The following is a 24,425-nucleotide window of genomic DNA, read 5'->3' as shown; positions in this document are numbered from 1 at the left end:
GCTGTCAAATGTCATGCGCAATATCATACCTTGTGTATTCATTGTACCATGATGTGAAGGAGTGGTGTCGCATATGCGCAGAATGCTCCTTAAGGGACCTCGAACAAATACGCGTGATACCATGAAACAATACATTGTACGAGATTCTTTTCGAAACAATTGCAAGTTTTGTGGCTGCTGATAGTCCGATGATAGTAAGTAAAGGCATAAAGTCGTTAAGTAATTCGTAAAATTTAATAAAATTTGGTATTTAGAAGAATTGAGTTACGATTTTACTTACTACACGACTTATCTTGGAATAGTTCCAAGAAAAAATCGTTACATTATCTATGTCCTGAACTTCAAGAAGACTTAAAAATATTAGTATGACCTTATTTTTACAGTTTCTGTATAAGGTTTATAATAATTTATGGCACCTAAATCGAAGTTTTTCTGTTATTAGTACACAATTAAGTTAAATAACACTTAAACAAATATGACCATCTGCATTACATGCCTTAAAACAAAATACTTACCCTAAAACACCTGGCGGAAGATAACCCGAAGTGTCCTGACCACCTTCCGAATTCTCTGATGAAATACTGCTGTTAATACTGAAGGGACTGGCAAACATATTTGGAGATGAAGACGATGATTCTTTCACATTTGGACTTTCATTACTGGACAACATACTTTTCTGTCCTTTGTTGTAGGAGGTAGGATCATTATTGCTTGATTTAGGTTTAGAATGTTTATCGATAGATTTTGAAGTTGGTTGGATGGTTAAACTTGAAGAAGTTTTGACGCCACTGCGGGATGACTGTGAACTCGAGTGTAAATTAGCTAATGAGGCTTTCATTGGATCAGATATGCTGTTGAGATCTAGTTTGGATGGCAAGGACATCTTTGAATGGTCTTGTGACCTGTAAATAACAATCATATTATTATTATCGATATTCTTGTTTCCAGTAATATCAGAAGAATTAATTTCGAATATAATCATCAGAATATCTGAATACATTTCGAAATTTTAAATTCCAGATGTATTAAGTGACAAAAAAGTAATGTTTCACGATAGGAATTTGAAAAAAAATCGAAAAATAAAAAATAGTAAAGCAATTGGACCAGACGATGTTTCTGGGAGACTGTGGATAACTTTGGGACGCTGCGAAGTGAACACTTAAAGAGATACTCTACAGCCTCCTCCTCCTCATTGTCCGTACACGGTATAATTGCATTGGGCAATTTATCAGACTTGGGTTTATTAGTCTATTTCTTTTAAGAATTCTGTTAATCCTGGTACTCTAAGGTACACTTTCAATGTTTTCACATAATTCTTTTAAAAATCTTTCCTTAGCGGAAATATCTTAAAATGATATAACAACGGTGACACTGCGTTAAAATAATTTATGTATGTTTTGATTTGTTATATTTTGTGGTTCCTTTTAACTATACCTAGAAGGGACTAAATTATTTCTACTACTTTACTTCTAATTATTTGTAGTTTACCTTGAAAGTGGCGTGGATGATGACAAAGGATGGCCACCTTTGTAGGAACTCTTCGGCGTTTTCATTTGACCAGCTAGAGACTGTAGTCCCATACTTGAATAGTGGAGATCTGCAGGACCTCCTAACCCGGCAAAATTGAGACCAGATGCTTGTAACCGTGCCAGATAATCTTGAGCAGCTAACTGAGAAGCCATTGACCACCAAGCAGCACCTGGAAAAAAAATAGTATAGGGAATATCCTCGACATATACTAATTTAACACAATTAAAAACTGCAATAAGTTCGAATGCGCGTATTAAATAACGAAACTATGCTGTACATTTCATACAAACCTCCATATGAATCATCCATTTTTTGAAACAGTGTAGCAAGTCTTCTTTAGCTCTTCAGCTCTTTAAGGACGCCTAGAGTGTTCTATTTCACAGCTTCAATGGACTCTTATCTTATTCCTTTTAATACATATTTCAGATCCGAAATATAAAGCCGATGATCCAATATTGGAATGCTGTACTTAGAGCTAGACACCCCTTGTCAAATAATGTGGAACTTGTATACACAATCTTTATATGTATAAATTCTTATGTAAAATTAGTTGTATGCGTTATTTGACAATTCCTACAGAATGTATGATTTTATAAATATTCTCACACGTTTTTAAATGGAAAGGGCGACCCTGGCACGAATCATTTTCAACGTCTAACCTTAAAATGCTCATACCAGGTTCGAAATGAAAATTTAACAACATTCCGTTGCTAAAAAATAATTCCAATGAAAACGAAAGCTACGGCTGTAGGAATTTATTTACAGCAGCAGGAGAAACTGCATTAAAAAAGGCTTCATGCTAAATCGGTCACTCGAGTTTGACGCATGAGTACTTACCTTGTAACAGTGTCAGTCTCGTTATTTAATAGCCACGCAAAGGTTCATTGTTTTAGTACAACTAATAATAAATATCACTATATCATATTCAGGTGTGGAGTTGTCTGTCTCCCATCAGATATATCCCCAGCTAGCGGATAGGGGAGTGCTCTCACCGGCTTGTTAGGTAAGTTAGAGAGTAAGTACAAGAGAAATCCCTGTAATATAACCGACATTTATGTGCCTTGTCGATTTAACCAAAGCGTTTGACAGAGTACAAATACAAGATGTAACACATCTATTATAGAGTGTGTTCATAAAGTGTGAAAACGGTCTATCGTCTCATGACTTAATTATTTTCAGGCATATTTTTATCTAAAAAATTAAAAGCCCATATTTTTGTGAGTACAACCGTACCAAACTCATCACATTCAAACTTCAGTATACAGAGTGTATAGAAAACCAGTGCTCGTATTTCTTAAAATTTAATTCAAAATTTATTTTACAAAGAATATTATTAAAGAGGTAAAGACAAACAACATAATTACAAGAAATGCTCGAACGGAGTGGCCTATTGTTGTACGATACAGAAGGTACAATAAATAAAAGGACAATTTTCATAACACGAAAATGTCAAAAAACCCATTTTAACTAAACCTTTTATAACAAATGTTCAATCTGAAACCCATTTACCTCAAAAAGCTTATGAATTCTTTCCTTAAACGATCTTCTAACTTTAACAAATATGTTTGGCTGATTGGCAATAAAATTAACGGCATTTAATATTTGCTGCCATAGTCATTGACGATTATTTAATTCTTGTGGGTATACCAGTGATTTCATATACCCCAGAAATAAAAATCTCAGGGATTACATTCGGGTGTTCTAGGCGACCACGGAACTTCACTACTTCTCCCCATCAAACGATGAGGAAATTGCTGATCTAGATAGTTCCGTACTATTAAAGGACAATGAGGCGGAGCTCCATTCTGCATGAATCACATATCTCTTCATTAATTAAGTGGCAAATCTTCTGGATCGTCGAAAAGTGTATGTGTTTGTAGAAACTGTTAATACGAGTTACCATTCCAAAATTTGCTGGTAATTCATAAGGACCCAACAAACTATCTCCAAATATACTGCACCATACATTAATCTTAAATTCATGTTGAGAAAGTGACTCTCGAAATAGATGGGGAATTTCAATATTCCAACTGTGGCTGTTTCTCCAGTTACAATACTCCTCTACGTGTAAATGTAGCCTCGTCGTTCATTTTGAACTTCAAATATCTCTAAAAATAATGACTTTATTGTTACAAATGAAGAGTAAATTATTTACATACACAGTATTGAAGAATCGAAAAATTGTGCTAATATAACAATTCCGCCAGTGGTGCAGAATTTGGGAGAGGTCAACCATGCGTTTTCCTCTGTCGTACGCCTCTGGTAGTAGCCAGAAAAGTTTATTAAACATAATTTAGCAGGGTGCACAGTACCTACACTTCTTACCAAGTATTATAAGGATATGTTAAATAGTTTCAAAGTAATGGGTACAAATAGGTTTTAAAATTTTAAGTGATTTATGCTAATCCATAATATTGTGTGCCCAGGAATCTACAGTTAAAATATTTCCAATTATTAATGAAACACCCTGTATAAAACTTGTCAGATCATCATATCATACACTGCTGAAACTGGAGCTAATTCGAACGCAACACAAAGACTATTGGAAATAAAAATGAAAATATTTCGTAGAATAAATGGGTGGACCAAGAAAAGGAAGACTGAATGGAACCAACACATAAATAAAAGCCGAGGAATAACCCGAAGGAGAAATAGGCATTTTTGCCTATAGAAAAAAGTAGGACGAAGACTATAAGGGTAATATTTAGGTTATTGTTTATTGTTATTGCTCTTCAGAGCGTCAACATTCGCCTAAAAAGCATTGGCTACCAAATCAATCGTGTTTAGATATTATTAACATAATTATACATAATATGAAATATATTGTTCAATAAATTGAAAGGACATTATAAATGTAATACTTACTACCAGCCGGTATGCCCAAACTAGCTGCCTGGTTAGCTACAGCAGAGAGAGTATTAGTGTATACAGAGGCAGCTGCCGATGCGTTGACTGTAGATTGGTAGGAAGAAGGAAGCGCCGAAGGCCGACTTCCTGCTGAGCTTGCAGACATCATTCCGAATGGTAAAGATGGGTGTGTCGGAAGACCAAAACCACCAGCTGCAACAGCAAATAAGTTTGCGGCAGCATCTCTGGGCCAGTATGCTAAAAAATACAATTTAACAGATAATTTAAAGAATAATTTGAGTCCTAGATTCCCTCAGCCAACCTCTTTATTCTTTATGCCATTCTCTCCCACGATTGACTACCAAGAAGATGTCTTGCGTTCTCATCGACATCATCCTCATTACAGATATCTTTGCCATGTTTCCAGGCTTTGCTTAAGACCTGCTTAACCGTGAATAGTTGTTCGATGGTCGATCTTCCTTGCCTAAATCCTGATTAATATTCTCCGATTATCTCTGTGAGAGATGGTAGTCTATGGTTAAGTATACTGGCAGATGTTTTGTATTCACACTACAGCAAGGAGATTCCTCCTTTTGACAGAGGAGTTTATCGTCATTTTCATAGAATAGGCAGATAATATTCTTATTCCACTCTTTTGGCATTTTCTCCTTTATCGCATCCAGGGGCCTTGTTATTGTTTTGCAGTTTGATTGCCATTTCAACCTCTTTTATCGTTGGCGGTTTAGTTGTCTTACTCTCTTCGTTTTATGCTTAACATAATTACAATATAATTTTAAATGACTAAAAGTAATAAAAACAAATAAAGTATTCGTCCTTTCTCTGTAAAACTATGTGCTCTGGTCACGTGATCACGTTTTGCACTATATAAAAGGCCCATCAAGTAGCGACAGATCAAAGACACACTTGGAGAAAGGATTGTTAACCATATTTATTACTACGTAATGGACATCCTACACGGCACCATCTACTATGGATGGCAGAAAAGAGACACCACAAAATTCAGAGACACATAATTTCAAAGACATGAGCTTTGGAACGAGGCAAATCGTCAGAGATTCTTCTAATTCTAGTTTGAGCTGATAAAAGAACATACTTTTATGTACAATCTTCCTTCCATAATCTAAGAAAACTTAATACTCACCACCAAAGAGATTGGCAGCATCAAGCAAAGACGAATGATCTGGTTGGTTTGAAACTTTGTTGGAGTTAGAGTTTCCATCATTGTTCTTGTCATTTTCCTTTTCCATTTCAATTCAGCTATCTAGAAAGTATATTAAAGTATATCATTTGATTTTTTATCTATATACAAAACTTACTTGATCTCAATTGCTTAATATTTTTAATAACTTGTCTTTTGAACCATTGAGAATCATCATAGAAGTAATTAAAATTTTTACCAGTGCGGAATTGTTTGTCAGTAAGTCCATATTTGTAAAAACTGCTTCATTTTAACTGTAAAAAATAGAGGTATATTAACAAAGAGGAAACACAGAAAACACAAATAAACTGTGGAGTTAAACCAACTTTAACTTGGTGATTACTAAATTTATTTTTATGAAATTTTGGTTATTTGAACATTCGGCTATTTGAAGACAATCTGAAACCAGCAGTGTAGTATTTTTTAAGTAAAAAATCGTTGATAAAAATAATTTAAATAAAAAGAAATATTATGTTTTGAATATTTACGATTCTTGAAGGTGAGAGGTGAATTAATGGACAAAGAAGATCGTGCTTTTGGGAGAGGTCTTCATCTTTAAGGTAACCGGGTGTCGCCACCTCTTTTATTGAGATAATTATGGTGATTTTCAGCATCTTCGTGGATAATTATTAATTTTGTCAAAGAAAACAATGATGGCTATAGTTCTAGAATTCTAAACATCAATTTTGTGACCTGTTTGTAGTAGTATTGCATTTTTTTTTAATTAGATTAGTAACTAATTATTATATTTTACTTTAATTTAATAACGATATTTTGAAAGTACACCTAGAATCTCATATTTTATATAGATCTTATTATTATAATCTGTTTGGTATGAGAGGTACCGATATAGTCTTTTATGAGAATGTAACGGTACTTTAGAATTTTGTATCTTTATAGACCTAATTCTTCGTAAATCTTTCATTTTTTATTCCTTAAAAGAAGTACCGAAACATGTAGATTACTTTATGGCTGCTTTTTTACAAATTTGAGAGTAACCGGCTTCTTCGTCATTTTTTTGGGAACAAAGAACGTTTAGCGCTGGGAAGAGAGTAATAAAATGTTTTAACAAATAGCTACCTTTATCCGACTTGTGACAGTTAGGTCAAGGAAGCAGCTACTTTACTTCAAAGAGAATCTTTCCCTCAATATTGTACAGTTATTTGCCTTTTTGCTTCCCTTTTTAAAAAATGCCGTTAATTTTATATGTTTGCGCCGAAAATGAAAATAAGTCCGTTCTTGTTAAGAAGGAATTTTTTAAGTGGGGATTATTCTGTTCTAGGGGATAGTTTGTCCAATTTGAGAAAGAATCACTTTTCATTTGGTAGTCTAAGAGGAATTTATTTATAAGTGTATATATACACTTCTATGGTATCTCAAGAAGTTTGATCTAACACCCGAGTAGATCAAATATACATTATAAATTAACTTCAGTGTTTGATACTAAAGTTGAGTATAGTTTAAATTCAGTGCGATTTAAGAGACAACATAATCTAGAGTTACTGTAAGTGGTCTTACTATTAATATTACCTCCCACTATCTCCTAGAGTAATCTACGGGCTATCTTCGACAGCATTTTACTGATCGGTGGTTAAAGCTAACCACTGATGCAATTAATTCCTCTAAGGAACAACTATTTCATCAATAGAACTTTTCAGAACTTTCATATCTTTTCATTAACAAATATTAATCACAAACATGCATTATTTAAATAAAAACTGTGCGAGTAGCTTCTTGTGAACCAAGTGCGGGTTGGTCCTTATTTTAATTTTTGATAAAACCGATTTTTATAATCTTGTCTCTGTACTTCTGCAACTTTATTGTAAATTAATTTAGTAATTTTTTATACTTGCTATAAATTATTACAAAGCCAGTTATCTCGAGACAAGCCTAAAACATTAAGGTGAGATATTTCTGATTTACACTTTTAGATATTTTTTTAAAACATCAAGTTCTTCTTAATGTTATACACACACCGGCAAAATTAACGGAACACCTTAAAAATGGGACATGTTAGATGTCTCGAATTTCCTAAACCTGTTGTCCGATTTTAGTGATTTTTTAGTATGTTATAGTTATATTATTTAAGAATATCGATGTAATAATATTGTTGCTAGACAGGTCAATGTCATTTTATACCGGGTGTAACAATCATACTGTGTTTTTTCCTTAAAGTTCGGAACACCCTGTCGAATATTCTAGATTGAAATTAAAACTCAATTATAGCCTCAGACGTTCTTAACATTTTCTTTTTTGATTCATTTACTTGTGTTTGATAATAAAAAAGTTAGGTACGTTAACAACTAGCCATGTTTTTCATCAATAAATCCTCATTTTCTGCTTAGTTTAATAAACAAGCCTAAAGTAGGCTATGAGAAGTTAACAATTTAATACACACACCGGCAAATTTAAAGGAACAAGTTATAAATGTAATATTTCTTTATATTTGTATTTTATAGACTATATCTACATAGCTTTGAATGCTCCTTGTTACAAGAAAGTCTTAAATGTAAAAATGTCAAAATTAATTTGTTTATTTGTATTGTGTTTTACATTTTACAGTCGTTCTGTCTGTTGATAACAAGTAAAAACTTGTATTTAATTGATAAGTTAATTTGTTTGAGTTTGTTGGATGTGATTTTTCTTTTGATTTGTTCTAATCAGTGGTGTTCTTATTGCAAAGAGTAAGTAAAAATGGGTGATTTAATACCGACTGATATTGCTAGGGCCGTAACAATGGTCGAACGTACAGGGAAGTTGCTGGAATATTTGGTAAATCACCATCAACCATCCATCGTTGTGTAAGTTGTTGGAGACAAACCGGGGAGTATGCAAGAAGAAGGGGACAAGGTAGAAAACGTTTATCCACGGTTGTAGATGATCGATTTATAACGTTGCAAATATTACGTAGTAGACGTCAAACGGCAGTTCAAACCAAAAACCTATTGCAAAATGTTCGTGGAACTACCATAAGTGAGCGCACGGTAAGAAGGAGACTTAAAGAAGCCGATCTCAAGTCATATCTGCCCATAAAAGCTCCCAGACTCCAGAGACACCATCGTTTAGCACGACTACAATTTGGTTCAGTGCATCAAAATTGAAATGATAACCACTGGAGTCAAAATCTCTTTAGGGACGAGAGCCGTTTCTGTGTAAATTACATCGACGGTAGAGAAAGATTTTATCGACGCCAAGGAGAACGAAATGCCCCTTTCAATTTTACTACGACCGTATCTTTTGGTGGAGGTTTAATTATGGTGTGGGGCGGTATATGTTTGGGAGCAAGAAGAGAGTTAGTGGTAATTGATGATGGAGCATTAACAGCAGATAGGTATATCAGAGATATTCTCCAAGATCATGTGGTACCTTTTGCACCATATATTGGCGAAAATTTTATTTTAATGCAGGATTATGCGCGCCCACGCGTCGCAGGCTGTGTAACAGATATCTTATTACAAGTGGGTATAACAACGATGAATTGGCCAGCTTGTTACTCAGACCTGAACCCGATAGAGCATGTATGGGACATGCTAGGCAGAAAACTTAGGGCACGGGTTCCTGCTATTCAAAACAGAGAGGAAGTCAGAACTGCTTTGATTGAGGGAATGGGAGAGACTGCCTCAACAACTGATCGATAGCGTTATCAGAAGTATGAGAAGACGAATAACTGCAGTTGTAAGGGCTCGTGGGGGAAACACACGCTATTAAAGCCAAAAAAAATGCATAAAAAAACCAATTTAAGTTCAAACTGTACAATAAAGTTAATGTGTTTAAAGTCCGTATTCTGTTTGACTCTGACATGTGTTTTATTTCTTCTTAAACAGGTTTCATATTGTACTACCATTGTAATATAAATTCAAAATACTTCACCAACATTCGTAATATGATATTATCTAAACAATAATAACAATATATAGACTAGAGAGAAAATACTCAGATTTTATGGTTGTTCCTTTAAATATGCCGGTGAAACTAAGCAGAAAATGAGCATTTATTGATGAAAAACATGGCTAATTGTTAAAGTACCTAACTTTTTTATTTTCCAACACAAGCAAATGAATCAAAAAAGGAAATGTTAAGAAAGCCTGAGGCTATAAATGAGTTTTAATTTCAATATTTTATATATGCTAGAATATTCCACAGGGTGTTCCGAACTTTAAGGAAAAAACACAGTATGATTGTTACACCCGGTATAAAATGACAGTGACCTGTTTAGCAACAATATTATTACATCGATATTCTTAAATAATATAACTATAACATACTAAAAAAATCACTCAAATCAGACGACAGGTTTAGGAACTTCGAGACATCTAACATGACGCATTGTTAAGGTGTTCCGTTAATTTTGCCGGTGAGTGTATTTTATTTATATGTGCATGTTTCTATATCTATCATATTGACAGATTTCGCATTTTTTTTTTCCAATTTACGGTAGATTTATTTGTTTTTTTCTTGTTTTTGGAATTCACCCTTCTGGTGATTCAGTTATTGAATACATTTTGTTTTGTTTACCTACTGAATTTTATTTATCTACTCCTAATAAGTTTCCCGATAATACAGTATCTCTGAATATTTGCTAATAAAAATATTTAACTATCACGATATCTTCGACCAGGAGAAAGATCAGGCTGTATATGTTTTTAGGTAAGTAGGTGAACGAATTCCACCGAACATATTTATTATTTGTTTATGTAGTGTGTTGACGACATTTATTTAACAATTAACTGTTAATATCTTTTCTTATATTTGGTTTAGATCCTAATTATATCTCCTTATCTCTTTTCGTTTCCCCTTGTAACCCTAAAAAAGTGGCGACCTTTTTCTTATCTTCTCTTATCTTTAATATTTCTATTGTTGGATCCATTCCCGGTTCCAAAAGCTAGTTTCGAACCCCCGACTCGCTCTCCACCAACCATCTAGCTGCCTTTTCTAGTGACTTTTATAGCACCATCCAAAAAAGGTTTCCAAGGTTACAGTATGCAACGTTCATATACTCTGTATGTAGTAGTATGTAATATCATGGATAGTCTGCATAAGAAATTTCATGAACCCCGTATTGTACGTTAGGATTCTAGTATTTAAAGGATCGGACAAGAGATCAAGAGATCTCCAAGTTTTTGGAGAGGAGTAAATATTGTCTTCATTCCTTTTGATTTGGGAATTTTATCTATTTTATCAGCGACACCGTTAATATCTGAAAGAAAAGCTTTGGTATGACAAGTGTGGATTCTTTAAATTGAGATTGAATATAATATATGTCAGGGGATGAGGGAAGTGGTAACCATTTTAGACGAGGGAATATTTTAGAGAAGATCTAATACTACTTGCATCGTCGCAAAAGCGTATTGATCTTGAAACAAATGACTGAAATATTGATGACTGAATTAATTTGTGAAGGTGGATAATGGGAAGGTGGATAATGATAGTAGTGGTTGGTATGGACGCCTTTTCAGTAGAGTAAAATAAACCTTGCAATTGATTTTTCTTTATGACTACGTCTAGGAATAGTAAGGTTTGAAAATATACCATGGGACCAAATGATGAATATATCGTGAATATATCGTAACCAACATGCAGGTTTGAACACTGATAAGGATAGTGCTCGGGTCTTAAAGTTTTCAATGGAGATGACTTTCATGACTAGCAATGATTTCCATGAGAGAGTGGGGTGGCCATTGGGGCACCTTTGACTTGTGTGTAGAATTGATCTTAAAAGATAAAATGAGTGATTCCAGAATATTTAGGGTTTCTTCTATAAGAATTTGAGACAGGGGATTATGTAAGAAGTGCGATAAAACGAAAATAGTTTTTGGCGAACGATGAGGCATTTTCGGCGAGGGGTTGTAAGTTTTCGCCAAATATTTTTCTAATTGGGATATTGAGTCGGACAGTTATATGTACCGACAGAGGACGTAGTGGCAAACACAGATGAAGTCCTAAATATTCTTACTGATCCAGCAGTTTGCAAAATACAGATTGCCATGATAGTCGCCAACATCCGAAACGGATAGGCACTACAAGAAGAAGAAGATATGAAAACAGATATAGTCGCACGCATTTCGGTCAGAATGTACAAACATTTATCTATTTCTAGCTAAAGTATTAAATAAAATGAAACTTTACCAGAAGCAATTAACCGCTAAATAATCATGGAATGAAATGCATAAACTTATCGATGTTGTCACTAACATTTATTTTAAGAATGGTTTACATGTCTGGTTAATTAGATTTTAATTTCTAAGAATTTGAGCAGTCACCCTATTATACTGGCGCTATTCTATAGCTAATCCACGTGGAATGTGGAATAAAAAGCTCATTAGAATATGAGATAGCGCCGATACAGCAAATTGTAAAAGCCGTTTATCTTTATCAGTTTATCACCTGGGTCCTATTAAATATGTGAATATCTGTTTGAAAAAGCATAAACGAAAAAATTATTTATCTACCATTAAATCAGTGTTCGACATTTTGGGAGTTTAGAGGATACATTAGAATATTTCTACGAATTAAGTAGTTATATTTTCGGGAATCTAACGGAGGCAGTTCTACGAGACTGCTTTAGTATAAAAACTCCATTCAGTTAAATGTGATAAATAGCTTGTACTCAATGAGTGTGGTTATGATTGTTAATTCTGTAATTTGTGAGCTTCTTTTAAGCTCCTACAGGAGTATTCCTTTTAAAATGTGGCGGTAATATCCATGAAGCTGAAGAACCAATGAAAGCTTCTAAATAATTAAATGGAAGATTTACAAAGCTGTAAAGTAAAATGTAAGCGAATAAATATAACGAGTATCGAAAAACTAAACGAAACATTGTATGTTTAGATGATACCTAGTGTGATACTCACGACACTGTGAAAAAAGCTGAACAATTATTAATAAAAGAAACCGGAGACCCGCTATTTAATGTCATACATGAATTAATAGTAAACTGGATCCAAACGACATTAACAATACGTGAACTCTACTGGAACCAAAACGCCTCTGTCAGAACTGAAATGGGTGATACTGAAACCATAAACATCCAAAGAGGAGTTAGACAAGGTTGTATACTATCACCATTATTATTCAACTTGTACTCAGAGGACATCTTTGCACATGCTCTAGATGAAGCACGAGAAGGAATAAAAGTCAATGGAAAAATCGTGAACAATATCAGGTATGCCGATGATACAGTACTGATTGCTGGCAGTGAAGAAGAACTACAAATTCTGTTAACCAAAGTAGTGCGAGAAGGAGAACTATACGGCCTTAAGGTGAATGTAAAAAGAACCAAAACAATGGTAATTTCAAAGAAACACACACCAGTTATAAACATACTAGTCAAAAACAATCTAGAACAAGTGAAAAAGTTTAAGTATATAGGCTGTTGGATACATGAAACCTTAGATCAAGAACAAGAGGTTAAATGTAGAATAGAACAGGCAAGAAACACCTTCTTAAAGATGCATGCGACAGTTATTCACTACTCGTAATCTTGATTTGTCCCTACGATACCGCATGATAAAGTGTTATGTATATAGTGTACTATTACACGGCGTGGAAGCTTGGACGTTAACTGTCAGCTCGTTTAGAGAGCTTTGAGATGTGGGTATTTCGTCGTATGCTGAAAATTCCATGGACCGACCGCGTTAGAAATGAAGAAGTTTTAAGGCGTATGAATAGAGAACGTGAACTCACAGAAATTGTCAAGAAGCGTAAAACGTCTTATCTTGGACACATATTTAGACACGACAGGTATAACTCCCTTCAGCTTATTATAGAAGGGAAAATAGAAGGCAGACGCGGCCCGGGTAGACGACAAATGACCTGGCTGCGCAACATCAAAGATTGGACAGGATAAGACTTTCAAAGTTTAATAAGGAAAGCCCAAAATAGGAAAGACTTTGCAGAGGTCATCGCCAACCTTCGCTAAGAAGACGGCACCTAAAGAAGAAGAATATAGAATTATAAACGGCTGCCATAGGAATGGAATAACCTAGTGATCAAAAAGGAAGATCAACTACAACGCAAATCAGGCAATAACGTTGCTGAATACAGCCTACAAGATTCTATACGAGAGACTGAGACCATATGCAGAAAAAATAAGTATGTGGGGATATCAATGTGGTTTCTGCACAAAGAAATTCACAATAGACCATATATCTCTGTCTTAAGCAGTTCGTAGAAAAAAACTAATGAATGGAATATAGACACACACCATCTTTTCATTAATTTTAAAAGTGCTTATGACAACATCAATAGAAAATTTATGAACTAGACACTGAAAGTGTTAAATATTCGAACACAGCTTATTGCAATGGTAAAAAAAACACAGTTTGTTGTGTTTGAGTAGAGTAGAGTATTTATTTAACTACATAACAGATACAAATATTGTTTGTAGCAAGCCAAAAAAAATACATAGTATTAAAAAAGGAATATAAAACGTAACTTAAATATATACAAACACGAACACATATTAAACAGAAAAACATTTATGGCAAATGTAACAATAAAACACTGAAAACTTTGTTTTCAAAAACTTCCACAAAATTTATTATAAACTCTTATCACTACAACTGTTTCGGCTGATTGCCTTTCTCAAGTGATCTACTTTTTAACATGCGTTTACACTTTATAGTCTTTTTTATGTGTTTGGTCATTTTTGTTGATAGTTTGCCAGTATATGTAATCGTATAAATAAAAAAGAAAGGAATAACACTAGCTTTCAGAACAAATAACAACATAGACAAGTATATTAAAAACAACAAGATAGCCAAAATAAAAAGCACTTACGCAGTGGTGTATACAAACTTAAATGTGGAAACTGCCCAAAAACTTACATCGGTCAAACTGGTAGAAAATTTAATAAACGAATCGCAGAACATAAAAGGGCTTTCAATAATAGAAGAACAGATTCTACATACGCACTTCACCTTCTAGATCATAATCATTCTTTTAATGACGAATTTAAAATTCTTCACATTCAAAATAAAGGCCTTAAGCTATCTTTGTTAGAATATATGGAAATTAATAAATTAAAAAACACAAATATAATTCTGAATGACCAACTTGAGACAAACAGTTCTCCCCTCCTCGACCTATTTCATTAAAGACTATAAAGTGTAAACGCATGCCAAAAATAGATCACTTGAGAAAGGCAATCAGCCGAAACAGCTGCAGTGATAAGAGTTTATAATAAATTTTGTGGAAGTTTTTGAAAACAAAGTTTTCAGTGTTTTATTGTTATATAAAATAAATTTCTATCAAGTAACGGTCGAATCCATCCATTATTTATGAAAAATTTAGGGTAAGCAGTTCAGTGGATGTTCTGCAATGAGTCATATATCCTTCAGAGCAGTAAGAACAATGTTTTACAAGATATTTTTTTATAACTTTATCGAAACAATTACAGCTTAGTTGTTTAATAGTTTTTGGCAAAGTATTGTAATAATTATAATTAAGACAATTTTTTTCTGAAAGACTTAATCTAAAGCGATTTGGTCGTAGGTAGTGACAGTTTCGGATCTTGTGAACATGGACATCAGACTGCTTTATTAAATGGGCACGTTTTCTGCGAATTTCAGTTAGAACTTGAAATATCAACAGAGTAGGTAGCGGCATAATTTTGAATTTGATAAAGAAAGGTCAGCCGTGTTCTAGATAACTAACCCCTGCTAAAATCCTAACAGCTTTCTTTTCCATTCTAAAAATTTTAAGTGCATTTGTTGAATTGTCCCATATGATTACACCACAGTTTAGGTGAGAGTTGAATAAAGAAAAATATGTCATTTTTAATGTTTCAAAGTTAACAACCCTTGCTAACTTGATAGCTTTTTCTTAGGTTGTGAGATATGAGCCGACCAGTTGAGTCGATTATCTATGGTTATTCCCAATAGTTTAACCATGGACGATGAGTTTAACAGTCTCTTTGTTATATGGATCATTATGTAATTTACTTGCAGATATAACCAAATTTTGCGTTTTATCAGAGTTAAGTTTTAGTTTGTTTGCCGCAAACCATGAGCTAGATTTAGTAGAAAATTACCCATGAGACATTTTTAAATCATCATTATTTTTTCCTGATGTAATGTATGTCGTATCATCTACGAATTGTATGGTTTTGTACGGAGATATGAATTTATGCAACTCGTTGATATATATATATATATATATATATATATATATATATATATATATATATATATATATATATATATATATACAAAACTCAAATATTTGGGTATGCAGGTACTCTTTTTAGTCTACCAAGCTTTTGCAAATCTTTATTTGCATCATCAGGGTGCTACAGTAAAAAAAATTAGTACAAAATACAGAAAAAGAATTATTTTGCATCTTACACTAATTGAGGTTAGTTGTCGTGATGTTTATCAAATGAAATGAGCAACTCATTTGACCCCTACAATTTTGGATAGTTTTCGTCATAATTTGTAGGGGTCAAATGAGTTGCTCATTTCTTTGTCCTATCTTCCGCTGCACACCCAAATATTTGAGTTTTGTATTCTATTTGATCAGCGTTGATTACAAGCGTTTATCGCTTTTTCAGTAATAGATATATTATATATATATATATATATATATATATATATATATATATATATATATATATATATATATATATATATATATATATATAATAAAAGAGGTTTAAGACCGAACCTTGTGGGACTCCATGTTTTACGGATAGGAAATCGGAGAGATGACCCTTAGACACTACCGCCTTGCCACATAGATAAGAAGTTATAAGCTTAAGAGGGATCTTACCTCTGATTCCATAGTATTTTAATTTGTGGAGCAAAATGTCGTGTGAAACGCATTCAAAAGCCTTCGACAAGACGCAAAGAAAAATTGCTATGCAATTGCCGCGTTCAAGCCCCTCCAAGAATCCATATTGTGAGTTGCTAAAGTAATTATTTGTCTCAAAATAGGAATAAAATGGTTGTTTGATAGCCTTTTCAATCACTTTTTTTTGTAGAATACTCCAGTTGATAGAATTAAATTATTAAGATAAGTGAACGGTGTTAAAACTATTTGGTAAGTTTCTTTTGAAATTTTGATATTAATTTCGTGAACGTCCCTACAAGTAGAATTACTAAAGAGACTTTATTATTTGAGAGACCTCTTCTTCCACAACGGGACGAAAAAAAGGACTTGCTAGGAGAAGAATAATTTCTATAATTGAAGAGGACATCGACATTAATAGTGGGAAGAGATGTAATTATATTTTCTGCAATTGTAGTAAAAAATTGATTTATTTCGTCTGGAGATAGATCAAGTTGTACCGAACTGGATCTTGTGTTGTTTCTTTCGAAATTTACTACTTTCCAGCAGTCTCTAGGTTTATTATTGTAATTAGTAATACAATTATAGTAAGCGGACTTTTTTGCAATTTGTAATTGCCGATTATATTAAAATTTTTGTTGTTTATATATTTTGACAAAATCGGGATCTTTAGTGGCATCTGCAATGTGTTTAATAAGAGAAAGATTAGATCTGTAAGACCTTAATTCATTATTAAACCATTGCACGGGTGTTTTTTCAGCAGTTTGTCGTACTTTTTTTTAGTGGAAAATGCTTTAATATTAAATTGTTATAAGTGTCGGTAAGAAAGACTGTTAAAAAATCAGGATCATTCCTAATATCATAGAAAAAGTCCTTATTTGTACTAGCTAGCACACGTTTAAGCTTCTGTAAACCATAAGAAGTAATAAACCGTTGAAATGTTTGATTATGGTCAACAACTTTAAGCTCAGAGTCAATAAATAAAAATTGAGCTCGATGGCCAGAAAAACAAGGTTCAAATACGCCCACTCTGTAGATATTTTCAGAAAATTTGTCATAATGTTGTCGATGCAACTACTGGATTGGGATGTGATTCTAGTATAAAATTTTATAGTTACTTTTAGACCAAAAGATATTAATGGATTTTAATTTAAAAAAAAAGGGTCAGATTCAATTTTAAAATTTATATTAAAATCACCAAGTATGATCAGTTTGTCTGCTTTACTAAGTAAGGACGTTATGACATTCTCAAAATTCAACAAAAACAAGTCAAAGTCACCCTTACCGATCTGTATACAGTTAAAATATTGGTTTTTATTTAAGGTACATGAATTGCGCAAAACTCAGAACTTTGCTCTACATTATATATACTTAGATTAAGAGATTACATAAGATTTTCTTATACATAAATTGCAACTCCGCCTTGTTTCTTTTTTACCCTACAAAAGAAATTAGATAATGAAAAACCGGAGATGCTAATTAATTTTAAATTTTCTTCACTTTGCCAGTGCTCCGAACAACATATGAAGTCATATAATTTTGGATCCACAAGAAAAGCATTGAGGATTATTGGCTTCGGAGTCAATGTCCATTCGCCATCTTACCTGTATGAAATTATTTTGAATGCGCATGTTCTAAAGCAGTGGTTCCCAATCGGCCGTATTTGCAGGGGTTCCCATACCACTGGTGGTATGCGGGAAGATTTCAGGTGGTACGTGTCGCGTGGGTGAAACAAGCGATTACGCTGGATATAGCCCAAATATAACAGACTAACGAGTGTTAGTCTTACCGAGAACTCAAGAATAAAATTAGGTTCAATTACTCCTGCAATTGACACTTTAGTCACAGGCAAACTGCACCAAGCTTCGCATTAATCTCGATACACAATGACTAATGTTGATTGTTGTTGATTTGCATATTTTTTTTGTTTGGCTGATAGTTTGTACCAATTGTATAACATTGCACTATGTTTTTGTAGAGCTATGAGTAAAAAACTGTAATGTGCATATTTGTTTTATTTTTCCTTTATTGTCAACATTTTATTAATAAACGTGTATCTGTATATATTTTTAAATGAAAATTAGAAAGCATAATTGAGAAATAATTCTATTTATTGTTGTCTTGATAAAGGCTTGGAAAAGTAAATGATCCCCTGCAGTGTTTATCTTCAAAATATTCCAGGTGATACGCAGTTGCTAGAAGATTGGGAACCGCAGCTCTAAAGGAATGCTCCTTGCCTTCTTCTTTATTTATTAGATATGTATACAAACATAATCCTGCTCTAATTTTACAAAGATATATAATTATAATTTTTTATAGTTGATTAGTTGTTTTTTCATTCCTATTATAAATTTATCATATTTTGAACTGTTTTCTTTTGTAGTGTTTTTTTTTTATTTTTCTCCTTTCTTTTTTCATAGTTTTACAATATTTTAAATTCATTTCTTTTATTTTATGTCATCTTTTTTTAATATAATTTGGGATATTAGACTGGAATACAAATAAAAAGAAACAGTTAAAGTGCACAGCAAAATTAATAGAGCAAGTCATAGAAAACAACAGAGGCTTAAAATGTCTAATACCAACACTGGGTGTTTAGAAAATAATCAAAATTATTTAGAAAAGAAACTAGAAACTTAGAAAAAGAAATTAATAATAAGAAAGAGATCGACTCATATGAAATAGCAAAGATAGTTGAAGACTTCTATAAAACCTTGTATATCTCACAAAGCCAGTCTAATGAAACAACAAAAGAGACTGTCAAATATAAAAAACGTGGGATCAGAAGTATTACCAAATATAGAGGGATTCCATTTAAAACAACAAAAAAATAATAAAGCTCCAGGACACAACAGAATAATTGCTAGCAGAGCTAAAATATATATATGTCTCCATAACAAAATCCCTAAAAACTGGAACGAGAGTCTAGTAATAATTCTACACAACAAAGAGAACAAATGTGATCTAAAGATTTATAGACCTATATCATTGCTCAGGCAAGTGTATGAACTGTTTATGAGAATTATTAACAACTAGTTCACTCACAAGTATTTAGGCTACAAAATGGTCTTGGCACTTGAGATTGTAAACCAGTTTTCAAAATATGGAGACTGAACAGTCAAATTAACAATTTCTTTTGCAACTGCGGTCATATTTAAAACAGTATGAAGCTGATTGAATTGTTACTAGAAAAGTTTACCCTAACCGTTAATGGGCCTATAAGACTAATGACTATTTTAAGTTATCTGTAATTTTCTTATAAATGCATTTAGAATGATAGGCTTTTATCTAATCCTTATCTTGCCATAAAATGTACAAAAATATTACTTATCGGATTTATAAAATTACTTGATGCAATCTCTGAGATGGTACATGTCTGTTTGTTATAATTTAGTGGTAATGTTCTGTAAGAACTTTTTTGTATTTTTTTGGATTCAACAAATTTCTGTCATATCTGTTAATTTCTGGTATAAAAACAATGAAGGGATAAAAGAAAAATCTAGTTTTGCAAAAATAGTAGGTGGATATATTATTCCTTGAACAAATGAAAACAAAATTTGAAAATCTACTTCTATACAGAGAATTTATTATATATCTTAGAATTTTCAGAAAACTGAATCTGAATTTGGGAATGCTATGGACATATGAAAGGCATTATTTGGATTTAATGTACTTATTCTAATATGTACAGATGTAATAAATCACTCTTTATTGGTTCCATTGCTTACAATAAAGCTATTAAGTAATAATATTTGTCACAATTGCATACAACATACAAAAACCATATAAGAATAATAACTCATCTCTATTTTAATTTTGATTATCTTGATGGGAAAATTTAATCTTGATGGGAATGAGGATTATTATTGTTCAATTTATATTCAGAAGAAATAATTCAAAAATCACTTCAAGAGATAACAATTGAAATAAAAGTCAACAGCAGACTGATTAATAATATTAGATATGCAGATGAATCTATATTAAGTTTATACCAATATTCTCAGTGAAGATGAACATAATGAAGAGGTAGTGAACGATAATAACAAAGAGAGTGAAGAGAATATAGTAAAGACAAAAAAAATATATTCTGATTCTGAGAATGAAATTAAAGATGAGGATGTATAAGTCAGTCCCTTACTTGGTTGGAAAAGTTGAAAAAAATAAGTGGGCAAAACAGCTCCTCCCACATCACGAAGAGCAGTAAACTTGATAACTTGTATGCTAGGTGCTAAAGTGGTCGTTAAAAATTTGGAGGCACTTTTTCAATAAGAAAGTGCTCAGTGCAATTGTAGACTTTACTAATATTCACATCTGAAATACAAAGAATATTTCTTTTTGTATATTTACATTTTTCTTTTGGATATTTATAGTAAAATAAATATAATATATAATATGGTAATATTATAGCAACAAGTGGACAACATATTGCAAACTGTTTCAGTCAATGTTTTTCAACAGTTTATTCGCCACAATAATATATTAAAAACTTGAAAGTAAAGGAAAACAGCAATCTTTTTATACACCTAATTTTTCAATATCAGTCAAAGATATTTATAACAACATTTTATCCTTACCTAATAAGTTAAGCAGTGATCCAGATGGTATTCCTGATTATTTTCTAAAGAATTGTATTTATTCAATAACTAATCCTTTTCTTTTTGAGTCATTAAAGACATAGGTTTTCCCAACTTTATGGAAGCATTCTTATATCTGCTCAATTTTTAAATCAGGTAATAAACAAGACATAACAAATTATCGAAGAGTGTGTAAAAAATCCTCTATACCAAAACTTTTTGATAGACTAATGCACGATCAATTAAAATTTTATTGTAAAGAGCGCCTAATACACAATCAATATGGATTTTCTCCAAATAAATCAACAATAACAAATTTAGTACTCTTTAAACGCCTTGGAGAATAACAGTTAGATGGATACTATTTATACTGACTTCTCCAAGGCATTTGACAGAGTAGATCATAACATCTTATTATAAAATTAAATGCCTTTGGTTTCAGTTATCAATCCTTACGATGGTTTAGCAGCTTTTTAAGAGACCACACACAAGTGAGAATAGGTTGTTTTAATTCAAATATAATTCAGGTGACATCAGGAGTACCCTAAAGAGCTCACTGTTCGCCCTTGTTATTTAATATCTTTGTGAATGATATACCAGAATGTTTTAGAAACTGTGATTTCCTAATGTTTGCAGATGATTTAAACTTATTTAAGTCCATAGATTTCAATGATGACCTAGCTTTAATTCAAGAAGATTTAGATCAGTTGAGTATTTGGTGGGGAATAATAAATGTTGCTAAATACTGCTATATAAGTTTTTATAGAGGTTTTAAAAAATATGATACTTCTTATACAATTAATGATAATGAATTGTCTTCTGTCAAAACAATAAAAGACTTAGGGAGTCACATTTGATGAACAGTTGTGTTTTGTACAACATATAAATGATGTAAATGAGTTAATTCATTAAAATCTTTAAGCTTTATCATTCACCACTGTATGAGATTATCTGTTTGGGCTTTAAAAACGGTTTATTATACTTTGGTCATATCTAAAGTGGAATATGTATCTATTGTATGGTCTCCACAATACCAAGTTCATTCTACTACATTGGAGAGACTGCAGAACAAATTTTTAAGACAATGTGCATATAAATTAAGCATATGCATTATTAATCATGATTATACAGATATTTTAAAAGCACTCAACATGATTTTATTAAAAACGTGACAAGATCACTCTATTTAGTATTTGTGTTTAAATTAATAAATGGTTTAATTTGTTATTCTTTTATTCTTCTGCTATCCTTCTTATTCTTCAAATTCATGCATTCAATTTCCTGTTGCTTCTTTAATTATTGTCTTTCTATATTATTGTATTCTCTTGAATAACTACCAAACATTATAATTTATGCAAAACTATTTATTAATTTATCCAAAACTAAAATTACATTAGTGTCAGGTACTTTTTGTGAGAAGAAAATAGACAGTCTTTCTGATTTAGTTTTTGATGCCATTGCAGAATTTCCAAATACATTACTTATATGACATTAGTTTATATGAAAGTTTTAATAATTAAGTATAATCACTTCTTTTTTAACACATTGAACTAACTGTTCGATGATTGGATATCCTATTTATGGTTCTGATTAACAATTTGAATCTTTCTGTTGTTAATGCTTTTACATTTTTTTATATTCTTTTTCACTTAATAATACACTATACTCAAATACTGTCTTCTTTGGGATATAATTTGGATGTTATATAGGTATTTCCATAAATAATTGATACAAATTTCAAAAAATTAATAGAAAACATATGTAATACGGTAATACTATAGCCATGAATTACTGTATCATTATTTTCATTTACTTTAATTAATTATGTAAATAATTTGTTGTCAACATTCCTATTTTAGAAATGACGATGTTTGTAGCAATTTCGAACAACTATTAAAAAAGAGGTCGTAGCTCTCTAACCTTTTTATGAACCACAAAAGGAAGATCTTTTTAAGTTTTAAGAAACATTAGTATCTTACGGCAACGTAAATATTTGTGACTAAAAACATGTTATCGACAAAAAGTTAATTGCATTCGAATTGTACAAGTTCTTAAATAATTCATTACTCAAAGTACTTAAGTACATTATTTTGTGCTGGTAAATAAAAAAAAGACTGCTGCACCTAATGAATTATACTTACATTTAAAATAATATTAACCTTAATAAATTAGCACAAATGAATGAATACTTTATTTATCATAAAAGCACAATTACCTGTTTGTAATTATGTTGTCAGTCCAATATAAGGAAATAAAACCGACTGCACATATCTTACGATCACAAAAACAAACTACATAGCCAATAACCAATTTTAAAATGCACACTTATTCTCTGAATAATTATCAATGAGATGATTCACTATTTTTACGTTTAGTAATATTTACGTTTTATCATTGTTATTATTATTAATTTCGGCAATTCAGTCGCAAGATGGCCGAACATACCTGGTCAGGAGTAAGTTTTGTGACTACATTCAGCCAGAAGAGTCAGAAGACATTTTTTGTTGGCTTGTTTTGGTTCGCAAGGAACCGTCAATGCAGCGGCAACATACAGTTATCCAAATAATTGATTCGAAGTAAATTCGAATCGGCTACTCATTCTTGATTTGGCCTACTCCGACGCCGACGATTCGGAACTGGATTCTTGAAGAACCGAACAAAGCTTCTATTAAAATCATTCATAATAGTATGTGGGCAAGGATGGCCATTGGAAGCTTTATAGTAGGGTTGCTAAAACAAAGATTACTTTTCTTATATTCTTATTCTATTCATTATTGATATCTTAGTTATACTAACTAGAAAAATAATTAATTATCTTGTTTGAAAATTTTATTAATTTGATTCTTCATAAAGTGAGTAGCACTTTATAAGAAATAAAAATATACGAGTTAAATTAGGAGAAATAGGAACATACAAAATATATACAGGGTTGAAATAAAGTATGCAACCAACTAAATATCTTTGAGAAAAAGACGATGAGCCAATAAGTCGCGCATCGTTTTGATTTAAAGTAGTTTCCTATCTCCTAAATACCTCCTTGTTTTTCTTAATTCCTTTTAATACGTTCAGGAGATTATCGTAAAATTTTTCTTTAGTTTCTATACCAGCGTTTTTGTTGGGAGCATAAACCCCTATGATAACTAGGTATATTGCGACCATTTTTCGTCAGCTCTACTATGATAATTTGCTCGTCAACTTCTTGTGTTTTTACGTATTTTAGTAATTTATTGTGAATGAATACAGCTACACCCCTTTTGGCTCTATTAATCTTTGGTACACCGCTGTAAATTTCCATATAGTTACGGAATTTTTAGTTACCTTTATCTTTTTTCTTTGTTTCCGTTAGTACACAGATACCGATTTCCATTTTTTCAAGATCCGATAACACTTCTTTTGTATATTTCTGATACCTTGTGCGTTCTATGTAGCCATTTTCAATGTCCGTTTCCGTTTCAATTTTGGTCGTCGTT

At 32.1% G+C, this 24,425-nt stretch overlaps 1 protein-coding gene across 3 annotated transcripts in view; it reads right to left on the bottom strand.

Annotated features, from left to right (window-relative positions):
* The window catches only part of tou (bromodomain adjacent to zinc finger domain 2B toutatis), a 90,092-nt gene extending 66,516 nt beyond the window's left edge, over positions 1–23,576 (bottom strand). For all 3 annotated transcript variants that reach the window (XM_072523806.1, XM_072523807.1, XM_072523808.1), the window contains exons 1-6: positions 23,171–23,576; positions 5,715–5,850; positions 5,540–5,659; positions 4,396–4,635; positions 1,489–1,699; positions 516–902 (exon numbers count right to left, since the gene is read on the bottom strand). In XM_072523806.1, coding sequence (XP_072379907.1) covers positions 516–902; positions 1,489–1,699; positions 4,396–4,635; positions 5,540–5,645 — 944 coding nt within the window. In that variant the 5' untranslated portion in view covers positions 5,646–5,659; positions 5,715–5,850; positions 23,171–23,576. The remainder of the gene's footprint in view (positions 1–515; positions 903–1,488; positions 1,700–4,395; positions 4,636–5,539; positions 5,660–5,714; positions 5,851–23,170) is intronic.
* Positions 23,577–24,425: the final 849 nt, after the last annotated feature.

Source organism: Diabrotica undecimpunctata, chromosome 2 (assembly GCF_040954645.1).
Source record: "Diabrotica undecimpunctata isolate CICGRU chromosome 2, icDiaUnde3, whole genome shotgun sequence".
NCBI classification, from domain to species: Eukaryota; Metazoa; Arthropoda; class Insecta; order Coleoptera; family Chrysomelidae; genus Diabrotica; species Diabrotica undecimpunctata.
Note: the sequence above shows the minus strand (reverse complement) of the source record. Positions and strands in the feature narration are given on the sequence as shown.